At 38.8% G+C, this 23,337-nt stretch overlaps 1 protein-coding gene across 1 annotated transcript in view; it reads right to left on the reverse strand.

Moving 5' to 3' along the window:
* LOC144036476 (melatonin receptor type 1B-B-like) overlaps positions 1-23,337 on the reverse strand; it is a 43,936-nt gene that overhangs the window by 5,755 nt on the left and 14,844 nt on the right. The window contains exons 2-3 of the mRNA XM_077547167.1: positions 1,927-2,045; positions 630-974 (exon numbers count right to left, since the gene is read on the reverse strand). Coding sequence (XP_077403293.1) covers positions 630-974; positions 1,927-2,045 — 464 coding nt within the window. The remainder of the gene's footprint in view (positions 1-629; positions 975-1,926; positions 2,046-23,337) is intronic.

The raw sequence follows: 23,337 nt of genomic DNA on the forward strand, positions 1-23,337 counted from the left end.
CTGACTCGTTCGGCGGAAGGGTCACAAATTAAAAGGTCGCTATTTCCACATTGCTGCAAAAGAGTTTAGATCAATCCCGACGAGCCAGAGGGAATCCGTTGTTATTTTTTGGTAGACTGTGCTGAGCGTTATTTACGGACGCTTGTCCAAATACTTTTTTTTTTCAGCTGAAGATTCTGACTTTTTCTTAAGTAAATACATTTTCCCCCCAAAAAAATTTGTATTATTCACATAAGAATATGCTTCCCATGAGAAAAATATTATATATTATAAATATTATTTTTTGTCATACGTTTTTGTTGTATGTTCATAACTTTTACAAAAACATGACATTTTTTAGCTAATAAAAAAACGAGAAGAATCAGACTTCGGTCAGAAAATAATAAAAATTACACTTTTAATGATTTATTTTTATTTTTATGAGACACTTTTTAAGATACTTTTATCAAACAAACTCCATGCTATGTAAAAATAACCTTTCATTGCAAGATTAAGATTTTTTTCTGTTAAGAAAATGCCTCATGTTCTTTCAACTTTTGACCACTGGATTCTCATAGGACTTTTTTTTTTTTTTCTGGCCACGACTGTCACATTTCTGGTTGTTTGCTGCCTCTTGACGACAAACTGACCTGAATGACGAGTATCCAGATGCGCAGGTAGCAGAAGGTGACCACGGCAATGGGCACCAGGAAGTGCACCACGACCACGGCCACCGTGTAGGAGCTGCTGACGTTCTGAGCGAAGGTGCACGAGTAGACGCGCGGGTCGTAGCGCAGCGAGCCCACAAATAAGTTGGGCACGATGGCCACCACGGTCAGCAGCCATATTAAGGCCACGAAGAGCAGTGTGTTGCGGTAGCTGTAAAGGCGGCTGTAGGAGAAGGAGTGGCAGATGTAGCAGTAGCGGTTGACGGCGATGCCCGTGATGTTGAAAATGGAACCGATCACGCTCAGGCCCATGAGGAAGCCGCTCACCTGACCACAAGACACACGCAGGAACAAATTATGAAGAGTAAGACCACACAAAACTATGTACCTATTGCATTCATTGAAGAAAAAAAAGCGCAACTTTTTCAGAGTAATTTTTTGGGGGCTTTGATTCTTTTTTATGGTTTCTGTTTTTCAGAATATTTTTCTATTTTTTTGGGGTGTTTTTTTTAATTTTTCTGGTTTTTGGATTTTTTTTCCAGAATTTCTATTCATTTTTGTTTTTTAATATTTAGTTTCTCTTCTTAGAAATATGTCTTTTTCTTTTTTCCTCAATATGTATACAGTATTTTTTTTGACAGAAAAAATATTACAAAAAACAGAAAAAAGTATTACAAAAAACCCCAACAAAAAGGAAAAACAATTCCCAAAAAGTGGGTAAAACATTCTGAAAAACTGAAAAAAATAATAATCAAAAAACAGGAAAAAAAAAAACTCTGAAAAACAAAAATAAAAAAAGCATAAACAAACAAAAAAAAACAAAAATATGCTTAAGAATTGTTTGCAAGAATAAATGAGGATTCCCCCCCAATATATTAGAATTTTTTTCCAACATACAGTAAAATTGTATTTTTTTCAGAAAAAATTTGCAATCTTATGAGACTTAAATCCTTTTGTAGAATTTTTTTCTGTTGTATCATTATTATTCACGATGATGCATTATTATTAGTATGACTTTATTCTGCTAGAATATCTTTTTATTTCATGCATACATTAGGTAAAAGTGAATATAAAAAGTCAACACACCCACCCCTGTTTAAATGTCAGCTTTTTCTGATCAAAAATTAGACCATGAGTTGTTTGGAAAAGTTTTGGAATGAATTATCACTGTCTTAATGTTTTAAATAACAAAAACCTGGCATTGGAACAGGGGTGTGTAGACTTTTTATATCTGCTACACACACACACACACACAGCAAAGACTAGCTCGGGGCCTTACCATGCACTGCGTGTTGCCTAGCGCCCATCCGTCATGGAAGAGAGCGTAGAGGACCAGAGGGTACGGGTAGAACGCCACAACCAGGTCGGCGAAGGCCAAACTCACCACAAAAACGTTACCTGCCAGAAAAGAAAAAAATATATATATTTTTAGTGTTGTGAAATGACTAGCCCCACTCCCGACTCGCCATGCCTGCTGTTGATTTTGGCACATCCGCCGCAGCGATGCATTTTTTGAACCGAGGCGTTGCTTACTTTGCATTATCGCGCGTTCAGCCGCCGTCATTCAACGGAAGAGCGCCGCCGCTCTCCACGTGTGGCGGGAACGCGTCCAGTGTGAGCCGGCGCGTTGGCGAAATAAAGCTTCCTGGCCCCTGCGACGCAGGTCACGCTTTTATCGGGAAATGGCACATTTGCCGCGGGAGTGTAAAAGGACTCCAGCGTGGAGGGCACAGCGCCGTTTCGCCGGCCTGGGCTTTTTTGAAGTAACTTTTTGACCTTAGTCGGATATTCAGTGTGTATTTGGCTTCATGTCGGAAAGGAGTCCGACAAATCGAATGCAAGAATAAAGTTGTATTTCTTTCAAGAAAGTTTTTTTCTGAATAAAAGCTTACAGTAGATCATGAGAATTAATTAGTATTTTTTTACCTCACATATTTACCTGTTTATGTTTTGTTTTTTTTAACTGTCCAACGTTATGAAATTAATAAACTTTTTGTGCTAAGGCCAATGCCTTGTCCAATATAAAAGTATTGCTTTGGTGCCATCTTGTGGCATCCTGGCATCTGTTAAATTTTTTCAACCTTTTTGTCATCTGACTAAACTTCAAAAACTGACTTTTTTTTTTATTAAAGTGACATTATTATTATCATTATTTTAAAAAGGCTAGTAAGACCCTTTTTTGCAAAAAAACCCCAAAACAGTTGTAAGATGACGCCTTTTTCTGGAAACTACAACTTAATTTTTTTCCTTATTTTCTGAAACAGAATTTTCCATTTTAGAATTGCGAATTAAAATTACTTTTTTCTTCCCCCCCTGATTACAATTTATCAGAAAAAAACCATAATATTTCATGAAATGTTCCTAATTTTACAAAAAATCATATCTTTTGAGAAAAAAATTATAAATGACAATTTTTCTTTTTTTTCTAAAAAAATTGCAAATGCATCAAGTCTGTAATTTTTTTTAAAAACATATATATATATATATATATATATATTTTTTTTTAAGACAAACGTTTTCGAGTCATTCCACACATGTCCATGATTCACTCCGAGGAAAACTACAGATTAAACAATTTATTGAGATTTAAAAATATATATATTATCAATGGAGTGGTTGAATATTTAAAACTTGTGCTTCCAATGCTCGTGTTGTGTTAAGTAGACGAAAACTCCATTATGAATCGATTTCTCATTATTTTTGTGACAACCTTTGCTCGCCATTTCAGTTGATGGTCGCATTTGAGTTGCGGCGCTTCTACTTTGTACGTAAAAACTTTCATGCCACGCGACTGTCAGTGTTAGGTGTAAAGCCATACGAGATAAAAAAATAAATAAAATAAAATAACATAAAACAAGTTGTCGTGCAGCATCAGCAGCTCCCAGCATACAAAAATTTGCTGAGTGGGGCAAAAAACAAAACAAACCCCATCATCTCGGTCAATATGAGAGAGGAGAAATGCATAGATGAGCATTTCTAATGTTGGAGTTTTCCATTTGGACGTTATTTGGCGACAAATAAGTCAAAGCAAGGACCCGTGACTTTCTCAGAGGCGAGAAGACTTCATGTTTGATGGATTATTTTCAGGGGGGTTTTGCAGCCGTCCGATCCCCGACGGCACCGACACGATCGATAAGGCGTGATAGCTCGCACATATCAGCTCTGAAATCATCCGCGCGGCGGAAAAGGAAAGAACAGGAGGGGCCTCGGGAGACTACCTTGGAGGACACCGGGCTCCTCGGGGTGATGGACGCTTTTCAAACACCAAACCTTGAAACCTTGAACCCTGAAACGATAACTCTGTCATGAAACCCTAACCACGGGTTGAACACTTAATTAGAAAACATAATCCTTGTTTGTGATGCGGATGTTGACCTTGAAACTGTAACACAGGCTTGACACCCTTATTTGAAGCCGAACTTTGAATCCCTACCTTGGCGTGAAATCCTACCCTTGCAGCCCTAATTTAAAACCCCACTCCAAGTTTGACACCCTAATTTGAAACCCTACCCCTGTTCAAAACACTAACCAAAAACTTGAAACCCAAAATAGAAGTTTTTACCTTGTCTTGAAACCCTACCCTTGTAACCCTAATTTAAAACCCCACTCCATGTTTGACACCCAAATTTGAAACTTTATTCCTGTTCGAAAAACTAACCAAACAAAGCTTGAAGCCGAAACTCAGAATTTTTACCATGGCTTGTAACCCTAATTTAAAACCCCACTCCAAGTTTGACACCCTAATTTGAAACCCTACCCCTGTTCAAAACACTAACCAAAAACTTGAAACCCAAAATAGAAGTTTTTACCTTGTCTTGAAACCTTACCCTTGTAACCCTAATTTAAAACCCCACTCCATGTTTGACACCCAAATTCGAAACTTTATTCCTGTTCGAAAAACTAACCAAACAAAGCTTGAAACCAAAACTCTGAATTTTTACCATTGCTTGTAACCCTAATTTAAAACCCCATTCCAAGATTGACACCCTAATTTGAAACCGTACCCTGCTCAAAACCCTAACCAAAAGTTGAAACCCAAACTTTGAATTCTTACCATGACTTGAAGCAATCCTAATCCTGGTTTATAACCCTGACTTCAAACCCTAATCCTGCATTCTAATATAAGTAATCTGTCATATTAATTGATGGTTTCGCATATGAAATTGAAATCTCAAGATTGAGGGGGAAAACAATTGTAATTAGGCTATTTTATAAACTCATTCAACCCTACTTCAAACCCTAATTTAAAACCCAGATCTTCAGCCGGAACCTTAACCCTAGTCCAACCCATTGATAAAACTGTGAAGTATCTCTTGGCCACTGAACTTTCCTCTGAACTCTTGCCGACTCCTTTCTCGAATTTTCTTTCCATCAAATTGAAGAAATGAAACTTTGCAGCATCCTGCTACTTTGAATCCAAGGATCCTTTTTTTGTTAGCTGATTGATGTGCACAGCTCGACTGCGGCAAGATGTCTTCTTTTCAAATTGAACAGTAGATGTCGGTTTAAAGTTTTTGAATGGAGCGCGATTGCGTAAGGGGGCAGTCACACCGCGATGGGCACAATGAAATGGGACGTTTGATTCTGTGTTGAAACGAAGAAAAAAAAAATGTGTGTGTCTTTTTTAATTAGGGCGCTGTGCTGACTCGATTGGCTTCCTGTTCGTGTATTTGCTTTGACAGCAGCGAGAAAAATGTCTCCACGGGAGATGAGCCGAAAAAAAAACTCAACCTGGGGGTTAAAGTTCACCTTAGTAAAGCGTGCGTTCCTCTCACGCCTCAAGAATTATTTTTTTTTCAAAACGACCTTGATGAGAGCACGTCAACAAACGTTATCGAGAAGACGATGACGCAATTCCGAGATGGATCAACAATCAATCAAATGCCGTTTTACTAGCTTGTGCTTTTTTACATGTCGTTATACGATTGTCCTTGAACACCAACAAATGTGCTCTTTTTAATACCAGGCTTGAAACCCTAACCTTGGCTTCAAACTCATAACTTGCCACATTGAAACCCGAACTTGTAAAAAAAAGCCTGACTCTGTAAGAAATCGTTCTTACATTAAAACCCTAACCTTGGAATGAATCCCAACCTACTTACCTGTGTTTTAACTCTGTTTTGAAACCTTCCCTTTGACTTGAAACCCTAATGAGTTTTAAACCAGGGTTAGGATTTCAAAGATCAGGTTTACAAAAATGTGGGTATTAAGTCTGGATTAGGGTTTCAAATTGGGATTTCATACCTGAAACCCTAACCTTGGCTTCAAACTCATAACTTGCCACATTGAAACCCGAACTTGTAAAAAAAAGCCTGACTCTGTAAGAAATCGTTCTTACATTAAAACCCTAACCTTGGAATGAATCCCAACCTACTTACCTGTGTTTTAACTCTGTTTCGAAACCTTCCCTTTGACTTGAAACCCGAATGAGTTTTAAACCAGGGTTAGGATTTCAAAGATCAGGTTTTCAAAAATGTGGGTATTAAGTCTGGATTAGGGTTTCAAATTGGGATTTCATACCTGAAACCCTAACCTTGGCTTCAAACTCATAACTTGCCACATTGAAACCCGAACTTGTAAAAGCCTGACTCTGTAAGAAATCATTCTTACATTAAAACCCTAATCTTGGAATGAATCCCAATCTATTTACCTGTGTTTTAACTCTGTTTCGAAACCTTCCCTTTGACTTGAAACCCGAATGAGTTTTAAACCAGGGTTAGGATTTCAAAGATCAGGTTTTCAAAAATGTGGGTATTAAGTCTGGATTAGGGTTTCAAATTGGGATTTCATACCTGGGTTAGAGTTTCAAGTCAGGGTTAGGGTTTCGAATGAAAGTTTTTGTGTGTCAATTGATTGAAAGTAGGACTTTGAGGCTGTGGGTTTTCAGTTTTTCCCACATGAAAATGTCTTTTCTTCCCTCCCCGATTTCCTCTGTGCTCCCGTCAGGCTTGTCTTTCCATCTCGCCACAATTCCCCAACTCCAAACACATTTAAATGCAAACAAGGCTCATCCTCCCACGGGAACAAAATTCATTCAATAAAAGAAAGACAAGAAACAAAAAATCATCGCTCTCTCTTTCCGGTCGTGCGCAGTGATAGAGAGACCAGTCACATCGCTTGTGTCTCTTCATCTGTCTTTCTGTCTGTCCGTCCAATTGGGTGTCCACGGAGGCGTGAAGAGCGGGGATTATAAAAGCGCTGTTTTACTGCTCATTTCCTGCCCCGAGAATTGAAGATGAAGTCGCAAATTAAAGTTAACACTTCTTAAGGATGAATGAATTGATAAAATGATGCCAACTGTTCAACCAAGCAGGTTTCAAATTAGGGTGTCAAGCCAGGGTTAGGCTCTCAGAGTTGGGTTTTAAGGCTTTGAAGTCTATAGTTAGGGTTTCAAACAAGGTACAGGTTTCAAAACCCTAACTCTATTCTGGAACCCTAACACAGTCATGAAAGCCTCCTTTGACAAATTTGACCTAGTTTGATGCACTAACTCTATTTTCAAACCCAAATTTGAAACCCCAACCTGAGTTTGAAACCCTAATCCAGACTTGAAACCCAACTCTAAGGGCCTAACCCTTGCTTCAAACCATATCTTGAAACTCAAACAATGTCTTTTAACCCTGCACTCTAACAACCCAAATTGTGTCAAAAAGGGACTAACACAACTCTTTGGGTTATTTATTTAACCCCAAAAAATGGGTAAAATGAGTAACCCACATAACAACCCAAACACAATTTCTTGGGTTGTTTTGTACAGCACAGCCCATTTTCCTAGTTATTTTTTTGTTAAAAAAAAAAAAAAATACTTAAATTGGGTCAAAACAACCCAATTATTTGGGGGATTTGTACAAAACAACCAATTTTTATTTTGTTTGATCGAATAACCCACAAAGCACTTTTTGGAGGGGTGGTGTTTGGGTTAGGGATTTATTTGACCTAACTCTTTGGGTTACCCAAAAGTTGGACTTGAAACCTTAACCCAGGCATGAAACACCACTTTAAAAACCTACCCCTTTGTCAAAAGGTTAATTTGAAACACTATCTTGATACCCTGTCCCAGGTTTGAAATTCGAAGTTTCAAACGCTATCTTGAAATCATGTTTGGAAGGCAAAAATCCTGGTTTGAAACTTTACTTAAACCCCTAATTTGAACTGGACATTTGGAATCCTTAAAGCCTTGAAGCCCAAACTCTGGCATGCAGCCCAAGGAACGTAATATTGCTCGAGCAGCAAAGGCATAAGATGATGTTTTATGATGGCCGCCATTCATCACTGGGCTAATGTTGCCCCCCCCCCCCACTAGTGTACGCCCAAACACAGGAAATAAGGTTTTTAATCATTTCCCTTCTTTCCACAAGGCTAATCATAGGCAAAGTCTGCCTTTCTGTCTCCCTCTCGTCGTTCTCGCACTTCGCCGGCGTGCCAAGCAAATATCCCATTTGTATTCCATTCAAATCGAGTAAAAAGAAATGCTTTCATGTCAACACCTCACTCCAAACAAAAGCGCCCCCGAGCTATCAAAAAACTCACATGAAACAATTAATTATGGCTCGCTGCTTCTTGCGTGACGATTCCTCGCAAAAAAGCCGAAGACGTCATGCGGAGAAAAAGGAAGCTATGTTCAAAAAGTTAATTAGGACTAAAATAAAAGCAAGAATGCAAACTTTCATCAAAACGGGAACCAAAGATGGAGTTACGTTGCGCGATTTAAAAAAAAACCTCGCAATGTACAATTTTTAGAGTGTTTAAGTGTTTTTTAAGTAAACTTTTGTCAAAGAACAATAGAACTGTAACATCAATCTCAATGATGATTATGTCATAATCGAATTTGTACTGAACGATTTGTAAAAGTTGAAGTTTAGTTTTATAGTCAGTTTCACTATACAGTTTTAGAAGTTAGCCTTATTGCCTGTTACAATTAGACACGTCTTCAAATATGTGTGTTCAAATGTTAGTTTTTAATTCCTACTTCCACTGTCAGATTTGTCTCAAATTTCAAACTTGCACTTGATGAACTTTAAATTGTCTTCAATTGTAACTAGCGCTGTACGTTTTTTTTTTCTTTTCTTTTTCTTTTATTTATTCATTTATTTATTTTTCTGGAGACAACCATTTTTTTTTCTACAATTAGTCTTATAATAAACGCGTTTTGAGTTTCAACTTGTACTGTACAATGTTTTAAAAATAATCTTTAGTCACATTTTTTTAATTAAGTTTTATTTTGAAGAATTCAACAAGTGGAACTCACTCAATTGTTGGTAATTTCTTTTTTTTGTAGTGTTTTTGCAATGTTAGAATAGTTTTCAATTCCAACTTCCACCGTCTGATTTCCGAAGTCTTTGAAATTCCAACCTTGAATGCCGATCTTTAAATCGTCTTGAACTCTAAATCGCATTTTACAATTCCAACATTCTCAGTCTTCTATTCGAGCTAGAATTGCACGATTTTTTAGAAGTTAGTTTTCAACTGGGCTAACAAGTCAGACAGTGAGGAGCAGGAGAAGACTGTATGCAAAAAAAGTGAAATCTCATTTTCCACCTGAGGCAAATCCAGCGCCGCAGTGTTAAAGTTTAAACTCTTAATCTGGCGTGCGTGGCAAGGACCAACATCGCCTGCGGTGTGGAAAAGTTTTTACCCGCGCGCAGGAATATAATCACAAAAGCCGCATTTACTTTGCAGACAGCGAAAGGAGAACGATTGGGAGCGTCGCCGTCAAGTCAGACAACATCAACCTGCCCGGCTACTGGCGTGCCGCGGTTAATTGCTGGCAACAAGTTGAGCTTTTAATTAGAAAAAAGTGTTGATCCAGGAAGTGCTGACTTGAATCTCAAGACGGCGGAGGAAAGTGGATTAGACGGGAGCAGGCGAGTAAAGCTTGACATTTGCAATACTGCGGGAAAAAAAACTAATGAGATTTTCCTGCCGCCGTTGTGCTCGTGCGTTCTTCTTGCTCATCACTTTCTCCAAACGCGCGCAACTCGGAACCGTTCGGACCTTACCGTCGCTCTTGTTTGGTGCTCCAAAACTCACTTCACCATAGCTAAATTAGAACAAAGTTAACAAGGTCAAACCCAAGTTAAAACCTTAACAGTAAAAAGTCAAATTAAAACTTCTCATTCGAAGCCCCCCCATGTTGTCTTGAAACACTAACCCAGATGTAAAACCTTAATTTCAAAGTCTAATTGTAGATTTAAACCCTTAACTAGACTTGAATCCCTCCTTTGAAATCCTAGATTAAACATAGGCTTGAAACTTTAATACCAAAGCCTAATCATGGTTTGAAATCCTAAACCAGCCCTTGAAACCCTAATTTGAGGGCCAGTCTTGAAACCCTTAACCAAGTTTGAAACCCTAATTCAAACTGCCATCCTTGTCTTGAAACCCTACATTTAAACCCTAACCATATATTGAAACCCCAATTAAACCCCCCCATCCCAGTTTGAGAAACTACTTTGAAACCATATCCTTATCTTGAAACCCTAATTCAAACCCACATCCTGTCTTAAAAACCTACTTTCAAACCCCTATCCTAATCTTGAAACCCTAACCCAGGTTTGAAACGCCCATTCAAAATCCCATCCCTGGCTCGAAACCCTACTTTGAAACCATATCCTTATCTTGAAACCCTAATTCAAACCCACACCCTGTCTTAAAAACCTACTTTGAAAACCCTATGCTTATCTTGAAACCCTAACCCAGGTTTGAAATCCTCATTCAAAACACCATCCTGGCTTGAAACCCTACGTTGAAACCATATCCTTATCTTGAACCCCTAATTCAAACCCACATCCTGTCTTAAAAACCTACTTTCAAACCCCTATCCTAATCTTGAAACCCTAACCCAGGTTTGAAATCCTCATTCAAAACACCATCCTGGCTTGAAACCCTACTTTGAAACCATATCCTTATCTTGAACCCCTAATTCAAACCCACATCCTGTCTTAAAAAACTACTTTCAAACCCCTATCCTAATCTTGAAACCCTAACCCAGGTTTGAAACGCCCATTCAAAACACCATCCTGGCTTGAAACCCTACGTTGAAACCATATCCTTATCTTGAACCCCTAATTCAAACCCACATCCTGTCTTAAAAACCTACTTTCAAACCCCTATCCTAATCTTGAAACCCTAACCCAGGTTTGAAATCCTCATTCAAAACACCATCCTGGCTTGAAACCCTACTTTGAAACCATATCCTTATCTTGAACCCCTAATTCAAACCCACATCCTGTCTTAAAAAACTACTTTCAAACCCCTATCCTAATCTTGAAACACTAACCCAGGTTTGAAACCCCCATTCAAAATCCCATCCCTGGCTCGAAACCCTACTTTAAAAACCCTATGCTTAACTTGAAACCCTAACCCAGGTTTGAAATCCTCATTCAAAACACCATCCTGGCTTGAAACCCTACTTTGAAACCATATCCTTATCTTGAACCCCTAATTCAAACCCACATCCTGTCTTAAAAACCTACTTTCAAACCCCTATCCTAATCTTGAAACCCTAACCCAGGTTTGAAATCCTCATTCAAAACACCATCCTGGCTTGAAACCCTACTTTGAAACCATAGCCTTATCTTGAAACCCTAATTCAATCCCACATCCTGGTTTAAAAACCTACTTTCAAAACCCTATCCTAATCTTGAAACCCGAACCCAGGTTTGAAACGCCCATTCAAAATCCCATCCCTGGCTCGAAACCCTACTTTAAAAACCCTATGCTTAACTTGAAACCCTAACCCAGGTTTGAAATCCTCATTCAAAACACCATCCTGGCTTGAAACCCTACGTTGAAACCATATCCTTATCTTGAACCCCTAATTCAAACCCACATCCTGTCTTAAAAACCTACTTTCAAACCCCTATCCTAATCTTGAAACCCTAACCCAGGTTTGAAATCCTCATTCAAAACACCATCCTGGCTTGAAACCCTACTTTGAAACCATAGCCTTATCTTGAAACCCTAATTCAATCCCACATCCTGGTTTAAAAACCTACTTTCAAAACCCTATCCTAATCTTGAAACCCGAACCCAGGTTTGAAACGCCCATTCAAAATCCCATCCCTGGCTCGAAACCCTACTTTAAAAACCCTATGCTTAACTTGAAACCCTAACCCAGGTTTGAAATCCTCATTCAAAACACCATCCTGGCTTGAAACCCTACTTTGAAACCATATCCTTATCTTGAACCCCTAATTCAAACCCACATCCTGTCTTAAAAACCTACTTTCAAACCCCTATCCTAATCTTGAAACCCTAACCCAGGTTTGAAATCCTCATTCAAAACACCATCCTGGCTTGAAACCCTACTTTGAAACCATATCCTTATCTTGAAACCCTAATTCAAACCCACACCCTGTCTTAAAAACCTACTTTGAAAACCCTATGCTTATCTTGAAACCCTAACCCAGGTCTGAAATCCTTATTCAAAACACCATCCCCGGCTTGAAACCCTACTTTGAAAACCCTATCCTTGTCTTGAGCGCCATTTCAGTGTTGTTGGCCCCAGTGCGCTCCAGAGCTGACAAATATGTTTTCATGTGTATACAGACATTATTTTATTCATTTTTTTAGAGCCGTTCCCCTGCCTGTGTTTGCCGAAGCCCACCTGGGTGAACGGCGTGACAAAATACAGTCGGACGGAGCTTTTATGCAAACAAGCGGTTTCCGCCACCAGCGTGTCATTTACATATTCAACTCAAAAGTCAACACGGTTGCAAGGTCGCGTCGCGCAAACTATTCACTTGCAAGCATCAGCATAAACCAGCGGCTATGCTAAACGATATACATATGTAAAACATAACCTTGGCAAAAGTAGAAGTATTTCGATATTGGACGGTATTGAGTCAAGACGTCCAGCGCCGGAAAGTAACTGAGCCTCCCGCGTGTTGCAACGACGGAGTCCAACCCAAGACACGCTTTAGGACCGCCCCCTCATTTGCGTCTGCAACATGAAATAAATAAATGTGAGAGCAGAGCGTTTTTATTTATTTATTGATATTAAATTCTATTCATATATTTATTTTGACATTTATTTTATTTATTTATTTATTATTTATTTATTTATTTTTTTTTTAATGTTTTTTATTTTTTTTATTTTATATATATATATAGTTATTTTCATTTCCATTCATATTTATTTTTGGGGATTACATTTTTGATTTACATTTTTATATCCGTTTTTATTTTCACTTTTAGTCATTTATTTATTGTGAATTTTGGCAGTTTACTTTGATTTTTGGTCTTTTCAGATCTTTGGTGGTTTTGCTCACCCAGTAACCCCTGGGAGTGTTTTTGTTAAATAAATCGTGTTCAGTTTAACTTCTCCTGCCTCCCTGCATTTGGGTCCTCCACTCCGTACCGTGACATTAACACTCAACAGATTGAAGGCAACCGCTGCCGGATGTCGCAAAGCAGCCCCAGAACATAACTGAGTCTCCGCTGAGTGTCGCTCCATCCTCTATTGGTGAATTTGACTTCCTCCCTGCCTCAACTCAAGGTACACATCCTGTAATTAAAAGCCTTATCGTGGTAGTAATTTGTTATTGGGCTTTAAGAGACCCCCCCACCGCATCCCTGAGAGAATTCAGGGCTGAAATGTCAGCTCACTGAAATGAACTCTCCTTCTCTCTGATCTGTTGCCGTTTTCCCCAGCCAGAACATCTCTCTCGCAGGCGGCGGCGCGGCGCTGCCAAATGATTCTTTTCGACTAGCGAAAGACAATAAGAAAGTGGCTGGGTGAGAAAGCGGCGGGTAAGAGAGCAGCGTCTTGCGTAACGCCACTGGAGCGGGACCAAGTGGCGGACGTGCCAGCCGCGTTCGACGTTCCCGGCCAAGGATGCGCAGCAATCGGAGCGGCAGCTGTAATGCAAAATAAATCCATCCAGGTGCCACATAAATATTACTATATGCTAAATATTCCAGACGGCGGCTGCCAAGATGCCACTTTGAGCTTACCCAAGCAGTCACACTGTTGCTTTTTCTTCAAACAGTGAACTCGCTATTGACGGTGTACACACATTCAGATTTCTCATCATATTTTAATCAGACGGTTTCATTTTTGACGCGGATTTAAAAACATTTCTTTGACTTTTTGTTCTTCATTTTCCCCGCAAGATATTTCCATTATTTTGATTTTAAGTTTGACCGATAAACGCTTGCACATTTTACCATTTGTTGAAATTTATAGCTGTGGTGGTTCAGAAAGGAATTCCACCTGTTGCTGAACCTAATCCCTGAATTCATAAATATTTTACATCAATTACATCAATATTATAATGTTACTAATGTGAAAACCTGATGTGCAAGAGAAGAAAACGAGGGCAGATTTGTAATCAGTACCCCCCCCAAAAAATCGAGAAAAGTATACTTGCATCTCTGATTTAAAAAAATATATTTTTGCAGCAATTCCCCCCCCCCCCCTTCACTATTGTTATTGCAAGTTAATATGCGATTGTTTTTTATTTTTTATTTTTAAACAAGCACAAGAAATCAATTAATCTGTTGTACAATAAACGGTGTCAGAGTTGTTCTACTGTACAGAAATCTTTTAGTCTTATAGGTTAGGCTTACTCTAAAATAAAGGCAAAATTAATATGAAAGACTTCTTTAAATTCATCTACTTCAATTAGGGTTGTTCGTTTAAACACAAAAAATTGCCAACTCAAGTGTACCAACCTCTCCGTGTTTACAGTAAAAAAGTACTTCTAACTTAACTTGTCATCTCACAATATACATCAATAATCATGCTTAAAGATGTATATTATAAAATGTCGCTTTCTGTAGGCTTAAAAATCAGGATTAAGGAGGATATTGCATTCAATAATCTTCAGCAAAAACAGGCTGAGCTCAAAATACTTCCTGTTTTCATTCATGTTTTCTGTCATCATTTAGTGGTTGACAGTGGAATTACACCCAAAATAAATAGGAGACGAAACAATTAATTATAAACTCTACGAAAAAAAATCTGGGACTGGTTTACTGTGTATACTTTTTGTGACATTTTACATCATGATCGGAGATTATGACGCGCCAAAGTGGCGTGCAGGTTCCGGTGATGTCATCATGTAAGCGAAACAAAATGAGTGTGGCTGAAGGCATGTAACAAGATGCTCAAACTACATCTGACTGCTTGTAATACACGGTTGATATGCTGCAATATGTTAGCATATACACTATCATCCCGAAAAAGTCTGGAAGGAAGGCCTCCGAGGTTTGCAAAATCAGCCTTCAATCAGGGTCGTTGGAAAGTTTCAAGGACGTCTCTGGGAAGCACGCTCCTCTTTCCCGCTACGACGGGTTGCGGGGTGGGTGGGCGGAGCTGAGATGTAATCAAAGAGTCGGAGATTAAAGCGGATCTTGGCGGCTCAGCAGGTCAGCTGCTGATACAATAACTGCGTCATGTTTAAGGGTGGCGGACGTTCATCAAAAAAGTCTTCTTCAGTAAGCTCCTTAGCGGCTTTATGCACACAAGCGGCTAAATGCTTAACTGCTTTCGTAGGATCAAAACATGCGGACCATTCAAAAGTTTGCTTAGAAATGTCTTTTTTATTGAATGGGTTGAAGCCACGCCCAGCTCAACTGTCAATCAAATACCCCACTATTCAAAATGGATGCTACTTCATCTATCATCTTCCATATAGACGCCTTATTAACTCATTCGCTCACAGCCATTTTCACAGAAGCAATCCCCTTCACTCCCAGCTGTTTTACTGGATTTTGACTGATTTTGCAAGATTTATTGCTATAAAAACATGGAACCTACCAAAAAAAAGTCTCTTCTTTCATCAGGAACAAAATAATATTTTTAAGTTTCATCATTATCCACAAATCTATTTAGAAATGTGAGTAATGAGCTTTTTTATTTTATTATTTTTATTTTTTTTTACATGGCCCTGGTTGATCTCTTTTGCTCTGCTGCCACCTGCTGGCCATCTACCATTTCTTCAACCGTTCTTTGCAGTTGAGAGGCTACATCAAAGCTTTCTGTATGGTCTAGTAAAAAAACATTTAAAAAAACATATAAATATGTCTTTGGGACAGTTAAAACATTTAAAATAGAACATATTTATACGTTTTTGGGAGCATATGAGTTAAAATAAACGCCTAAGTCGTTTTTCAGATGTTTTAGGAAACACCAAAAAATTTAATCATGAGGAGAGGATTTAGGTTAAAAAAAATATTTTTTGCAAAAAAATGACTTATTCACTTATTTTAAGAGGGTGACGATATGCTATAAACTATATCCGATTAAAGCCTCAGGTCGCTGGAATTTAGCAGCCTGACTGTCTGTCACATAAGACTTTAAAAAAACAAACATATATTTTGTCTTCTGCCTTCTATCTGTGGCATGAGCACACTTAAGGCCAACAATGAGGCACTCTAAAGTGTCCAGGCCAAGCAAAAAAATCATTCACATGCTGGCTCTCATATTACTTCGCTCTTCCGCAGTTCTCATCGTGTCATGCGTGCACTTGTGGTAGACAAAAAGGCGCTCGAAAGCTGCCCACAACCAGACTGTCATGTTAGACTTAAAAACAAATACTGTATATATTTTGCTGTCCTGCCTTCTATGTGTTTTGTGCGCACACTCAAGGCCAACAACGAGGCACTCTAAAGGGTCCAAGCCAGCCAAAAAACACCATTCACAATTTGGCTATCAAGCTGGACTAAAATAAATAAATAAATAAATATTACCTTGCTCTGCCGCATTGTGTCATGCATGCACCTGTGGCATACAACAAGGCGCTCTAAAGCAGCCACACCAGGGGACTAGCTGAAAGGAGGATACATCAGCTGATGTTTGTGAAGGTGCTAAAGTTCTTTTAAAGTGGGGGAGAGGTGACACATGCCAGGGTCCAATTGACCCCATTTTAGCCAAGAGCCCCCCCAAAAAAAAAAAACCCCAGAAAAACTGAAATGGTAAAAAGCAGTTAATGCTACATTTCCACAATTCACTATGACATAGTTACATAGCTCCATCTTCGCATGTCTTCAAATATTACTTTCAGATTTTTCAGTTTTTCTGTTGCTTTTTAAAAACGTTTTAACTAACATCAATCTTAGTGTAAAAAACGCCATTCTTTTAATTCTAAATTTTTCAAACCTTCAAACTTTTATAGTGCTAGTGCTGATGGCAATGTAGTTATTTTCCATGGTCACCAGACACTTTCTCCGCTCCTTACTATGAATATTGCATCGTTCTATTGCAGAATTACAGTGCCGCAAACCATTAAACATCTTTTTTGGAAACGAAGAATTCTTGATGAAATGAGTCTCGCCAACAGAATTGATAAATGCTCAACTCACCTCAATTACAGTGAGTACATTTTATTCCTACAGAAAGTTTGTAAGTGGTTGTCTTGCTAATCAGCTGGGGAATGACTCGTTTTGAATCACCAAAATGGTCGCCATTGGTCCTTCCTGATGTCTTCGCCTGCGTGTTACTAACAAATCGTGTTCACCGCGTCAATCGGCTTTATTTGAATTGATGACGGCGAATTGCATTTATCGCTGGGATGCGTCCAGACCCGCCAATGACACCAAAACTTTTACATCGTTTTGTCTCTCCCTCAGGCTATAAACACATTAAAAGTCATTAAAACACACCAAAGCATATTCAAAAACACTTTTCAAAGTATTCCTTAGTGTCTGTTTTCAATCTTGCTGCCAAGAAATGGGAGTGTCGTCATAGGAAATCCCTTTGAAGAAGTAAAAAAAAATCTCAGCCTGCCTGCTTCAAGCTCTGCCAGGTGATGTACAACAAAATAAAATTAAACCTTGTATATTTAAACTCAAAAATATTTAATTAATAATTAATATAATTCTGTTTAATGAAAGTTTGCTAGCTTGATGCTAACGTATAATGCAAAACGGCAAAGACATGCTAAAGGAATTTAGCATTGATGTTGCGGTAATCAAATATCTTCAAACTACTGTGACACACACTCAAATACAATGCTTATAGGTAGGGCCTGACCAAAATGGATGTTATCGATATTTGGCTAAATTCAATTCTGAAAAACGATTAATCGGCAATTAATTTAAAAATAAATAATAAATAAAGTAACTTTTTTGGGTTCCCTTAAAGTTTACAACAGTACATAAAGGCAGAACTTTTGACACTTTTACGATATTTTGTCCTTTAGTATTAAACTTTACAACAAAGATAAAAATCTGCAAAAATAGGCAGATTTTTTATGTTATTTTAAATCCATATTTTAAATGATCTTTGTCTTATGTTGTAAAGTGTTAATGTAAAAAAATATCTGCAAGATCAGCTGATATTAAGAGCTAATATCAGCTGGTTAAATTGGCTAGCCGATTAACCAGCCGGGCCATAAGCACAGTCATATATTCTTTCACCTCTATGAAGACAATAACAATTATTGGCGCTTAATAGGGGGCCTTCTCTGCCTCTTCTTCTTGCTATTAATTGATCAGTATTAATTGAATCACCAAATTGGTCTCCCGTTGGTCCTTCCTGTCATCTTTTCCCTTGCATTTTTAAAACCTGACTGGGCTTCAATGTGACCACTCGTTCCTGTAGTGCAACACGCTAACAGCTACGCTAACGCTTTATTCCCATCTGACATCCCCAGGCTGACATCGCAACAAGCCTCGTCTATCGGCACGTCTCCCACCAAAGCAATTTGTTTTTTTGTTTTTTTTTTAATCAGGTGTGATTGCATTTCCTGTCGGTCCGACATGCACGGGTGCCGACGCGGCCTCCCGACAGATAAAGAATCCACGTGAGCGTCCGTCGGGTTAGGTTGAGGATAGTTGGATGCGCTGGTGGGGTCACTGGCAAACAAATGTGTGTGCTCGCTTGCCACTTTATTTGCTCGAATGCAGAATAATGCTGCAGCCCTGCAGTCACAAGCGGCGTTGCTCATATTTTGTGGTCTAAACAGGAGAACTGCGTCAACAGTCAATATTCATCTTTGTCGCTCCACTACGCAAATGGTGGCGTGGGCGGCCTTTACATGGCAAACAAATCAGCGACTGTACTAATGCTCTACCTTTTTGTTTTTTTTTCCACTTCCGTCCAATACATGGACTCCTTTCACCGATCACTTTAAATCTGAACAATTTATTACAATTTTATAGTTGTACTATAATTTAAATAAAAAGCTTAAAGTATATAAATGAATATTTGTGTTTATTTATTAATAAAATAAATAGGGATGTTTGATACCACTTTTTTTTAAAGACCGATACAAGTAACTCAACTCGAGTAGTCACAGATACCGAGTACCGATTCCACTAGTACTTCTGATAGATCACATTTCCCCAAAAAAAGATGACAGATTATTTTAAAGACATGTACCCCAGCGTTGCATTTTTCCTTAAATTTGCATGGCATTAATGGCAATTTTCTAGTTTTCATATTTCTAATTTCTGATCCTAAAACACCCAAAAGAGGGTATCCAATACTGGTATCGGCCGTCCTTGCGAGTCCCGATACCTTGAAATAGGGCCTGGTATCGGCCTACTTGCCCATCCCCAAAAATAAATAATTGAATGAATCAAAACAGCAAAGTGATAGACACAAATACTGTATGTATATCTGTTTGACAGATGTACTTTTCCATTATATTAAAATAAAAAATGTGTAGTTCTTTAAAATAATTTGTAAATTTAAAGTATGTATATATTAAATCTTTTTTTTTGTCATGTGAATATCTTTTATTTAGATTTAAAAAAAGAAATAATCAAATGAATTAAAAACAGGTTCGATTTTCCCAATGCCAAAGGGGAGCAAGTAAACACTATTTTTATTATATATATATATATATATATATATATATATATATATATATATATATTGCATACCTCAAACTGCTCCCTTCATTTAACAATCTGCTTGAAAGGAAATCCAGAAAGAGTAGCTGTAGTTTTGCAACTTTTAAAAAAATGTAAATTTAGAAATAATAATAATGTTTTTTTTAATTAACTATAAATAAATACATTTTATTTCCAAAATCATTGAAATTGCATGTTTAAAAAAGTTATCCCAAAAATGTAAATGTGTTCAAAATGCATATATTTAGTTTGCCATTTTGTCATTTGGCTGACAGACTTGAAATGCAACACAGAGACTTTGTTATTGTATTTGTTTTTTCTGTTATTGTATTTGTGATTGAATGTACGCTAGATTATCTTGAATTTACAACAAATGTTGAGTTAACTAGTCAACCCGTATGGAGACTTTCGGTTCCCCCCCCCAAATGTTAAATGTTGCCTACTGCTTCCTTGCTGGCACGGAGGTTTGCCTCGCGTCGACGACGCTGATGCTATTTGTCATCAATTTGTCGCGTTTTAGCCTCAAGTGGTGATTTAGCGCAAATGAAGTGTCAAGTGTAAATGTTTTAAAGACGACGTTTTAAAGCGGGCGACAGACATGGCTGCCGGGAGTCAGTTAAGCTGCCTCTTACTTCTCTCTGGAGGCTCCACTTGGACTCTTTGCCTGTGTGCTAAAGCGAGTCAAGCAAATTATTGGTGAGCCAAGGGGAGTGTGGGGGAGGTTTGGTGCGCATGCGGGCATTTTGTGCCAACTGCGTGGCCCCCTCCAGCCAGATGGCATCCTTCCGAATGTGTTGCGCCGCGTCGCTCCAACCGCTAATTGTGTGCTTTCCGCGCTTAAATAAAAGATTCTTTGGCTCCGAGGGCAAAGTGGATGTCGGGTCAGGGCCACGTTCATTCCGTGTGCGCTTTGCCCCAGGGGGGGGCGCCGGCACGGCCCCCCTTGTACCTGTCGAGCATTTAAGATGCACAAGAACAACCTCCTGAATTGTGCAAAACGCTACCAAAGTCGAGCAGGTGGCCATCTTAAAGAGCAGACGAGCTCTTTTTATCCTTTATTTTTAATGTTCCAAATAGACAAAATTATTATTAGATCTTGATATTATGCTCTGCCCACATTAGGCGTCGCAGGCAACCCATCTGTCCAGGTTACCTACTTCCCATTGGGACTCATTTGGGCGAATTCCCTCGTGCGAGATTGGCAAAGTACAAGCCCTGGGATTCACACAAAATGGCTGCTTCGGCCCAAAATGGTGAAATTACAGTTTTATTTTTATAACTATCCACTAAACCTAACCTATAACTATGATAAATAATTAGACACAATGCCACCATGCAACGCCGTGATTAGCTAGCATAGGCAAACAATCTTGGCTTTTTAGCATCTTCAATCTTTCTAGAAGTTTGTTGAAGTACGAATCCTGGAATTTGCATAAAATGGCTGCTTTAAACAAAAAAAAAGACAACTTCCTGTTCACGTCCGGGAAGGGATTAGATAAACCTTTTTGTATGTCCTGTTTTGAAACACATATTTACCCAATTTCATGCTCCCGAAAAACAAACAAACCTGGCTCTAAAGGCTGAGATTTAAAAGCTTGTCCTCAAATCGATCATCAAACTTTGACACCATGCTCCGCCCACATTTGACAGCATAGGCTTAAACGATTCCCAATTTCATGTCACTCATTTGTTTCAGATAACACGGGTCATCATTTGTGCGAATTTGTCAAAACATAAGAACCCTAACCCTAACCCCAAAATGGCTGCTCCAATCTAAAATGGCTGACTTCCTGTTCATTTTCAGACATGGGTCCTTGAGACTTTTAGGTGCGTCCTGTTATGCGATAAAGGTCCATTTAGTATTGATTGGGTAAGTGATGTTTTTTTTTTGTTTTTTTTAATGAATGAAAAACCCTCGTAAGGGTCCTTGAATTTGCCCAAAATGGCTGCGTCACACCAAAATGGCTGACTTAGTGTTCAGTTTTGGGCATGTGTCCTTGAGACTTTTTTGTACATATTTTTCCAATAGACATGTCTACCCAATTTCAAATTGACTGGTCAAACTGGTGCACGGCCTGATTTTTTTTTCTAATGTCATAAAATAATAGTAAAAAGCCGAACATGAGGACATTACAAGTTGTAGGTCCTTGAAACTTTTTCATGCGTCCCGCCATGCTGAGCATTGAAGATGCACATAAACAATGCCAGGGCCTCTTAAATTGTTCAAAACGCTGCCAAAGCCAACAGGCGGCTGAGCTTAAAGAGCCGAGATGCTCGGCGGGTCTCAGCGCGGTTGTTTACGGGAGCTTTAAGACGCCAGCTGCTACCGCCATCTCTGGCATCTTCTCAAACCTGCAACCTCCAGTATGGAGAACGTACGCCCGGGCCTTCTTTACACTTTTTTTTTTTGTTTGTTTGCGTCCATCTGCGCCGGACTGGCTTTAATGCCGGCGCCAGCAGGCCAGACGCCCTTTGAACTTTGAGAACTAAGCAGATGATCGAGTCGGAAGGCTGCCGTGGCTCGTGGTGATAGCGTCGAAGATAACAATCTGGATTAAAGGGACACGCTGATGAGCGGGCCTCGAGGCCCCGTGTGACGAGTTGCACTGGACCAAAAATGTCAGTTTCTGGCGCGTGAGTGCGGAGAGATGCCCGGCTGAAATGCCAAACAAACAAATGAACGATTGGGGAACCAGTTTCAAATCATAGCCATGTGGGGCCCCCCTATGAATCTCAAAATCTTCGGCTTTCACCTTGAGGAGACGAGTTAGTAGAGATTCGCGTTTCAGGGCAAGTCATAAAATTTTGTTGACATGCAATTTAGTGTTGGCCATCTGTCTAGTATACTTGCTTTTAATTTGGTACACTCTTAAAACTGCTGGGTTCGAAAGGGACTGAGCCAGTGCTGGGTTATTTATACCCAGCACATCACGTTGAGGATTTGACCCAGCATGTTGGGTCAAGATTTTGATCCAACAAGAGGTAAAAACGATACATAATGATGACTTAAAGCTACACTCTAAAAACAGTTGGGTCAAAAGTAACCCAATTATGGATCAAAAATGGACCGATCCACTTTCTGGGTTGTTTTATACACAATGACCCAATTTTTTTACCCAAGTAAAGGATATAACCAATATTTATGAGTTGTTTTACCCATCTCTTGACTCAAAATTGGGTCGGATTGACCCAAGTAGAGGATCGGTCCATTTTTGGCCCATAGTTGGGTTATTTTTGACCCAACTGTTTTTAGAGTTTAAACCTTTAAAAAAAAAGTTGAAAAATGGACATGTTCACTAACTTTGGTCAATTTGCCCCAATTTTGTGTTGGTTTGTACAAAATAACCCAATTTTTGGGGCGGCAGTTCTATCCAAAGAATTGTGTTGTTTTGTACAAATTGATTTGATTTATACAAAACAACCCCAAAAATTGGGTTGCTTTATAATAAACAACCCAAAAATTGGGTTGGTTTGTAAAAAACAAACAAAACAAGAAATAAGATCTGTTTATACAAAACATCACCAAAAAGTGTGTTGATTGATACAAAACGCCCTCAAAATTGGGTTGTTTTATACAAATCAACCCAGAAAAGTGGGTCAAATTGACCCAAGTTAGCCGATCAGTCCAAATTTTAACCCAAATTGGGTTGTTTTTGACCCTCCAGTTTTAAGAATCTACCAAGAAAGTCCCCAATTTTTTACACCAGACCCGCTTCCTGATGCAAATGGTTGGGCCTTGCAAGCTCCCCAGCCGGGATTTGAACCCTCATCCCCCATGTTTGAAATCAAAATCCAAGAATGTTACGTTGAGTTTAATTCAACTTCAGTTCACGACAAATATGTCCAAAATGGTACCCAGGTTCAGCGCACTCATATTCAAAACAAC

Source organism: Vanacampus margaritifer, chromosome 16 (assembly GCF_051991255.1).
Source record: "Vanacampus margaritifer isolate UIUO_Vmar chromosome 16, RoL_Vmar_1.0, whole genome shotgun sequence".
Classification (NCBI taxonomy): Eukaryota; Metazoa; Chordata; class Actinopteri; order Syngnathiformes; family Syngnathidae; genus Vanacampus; species Vanacampus margaritifer.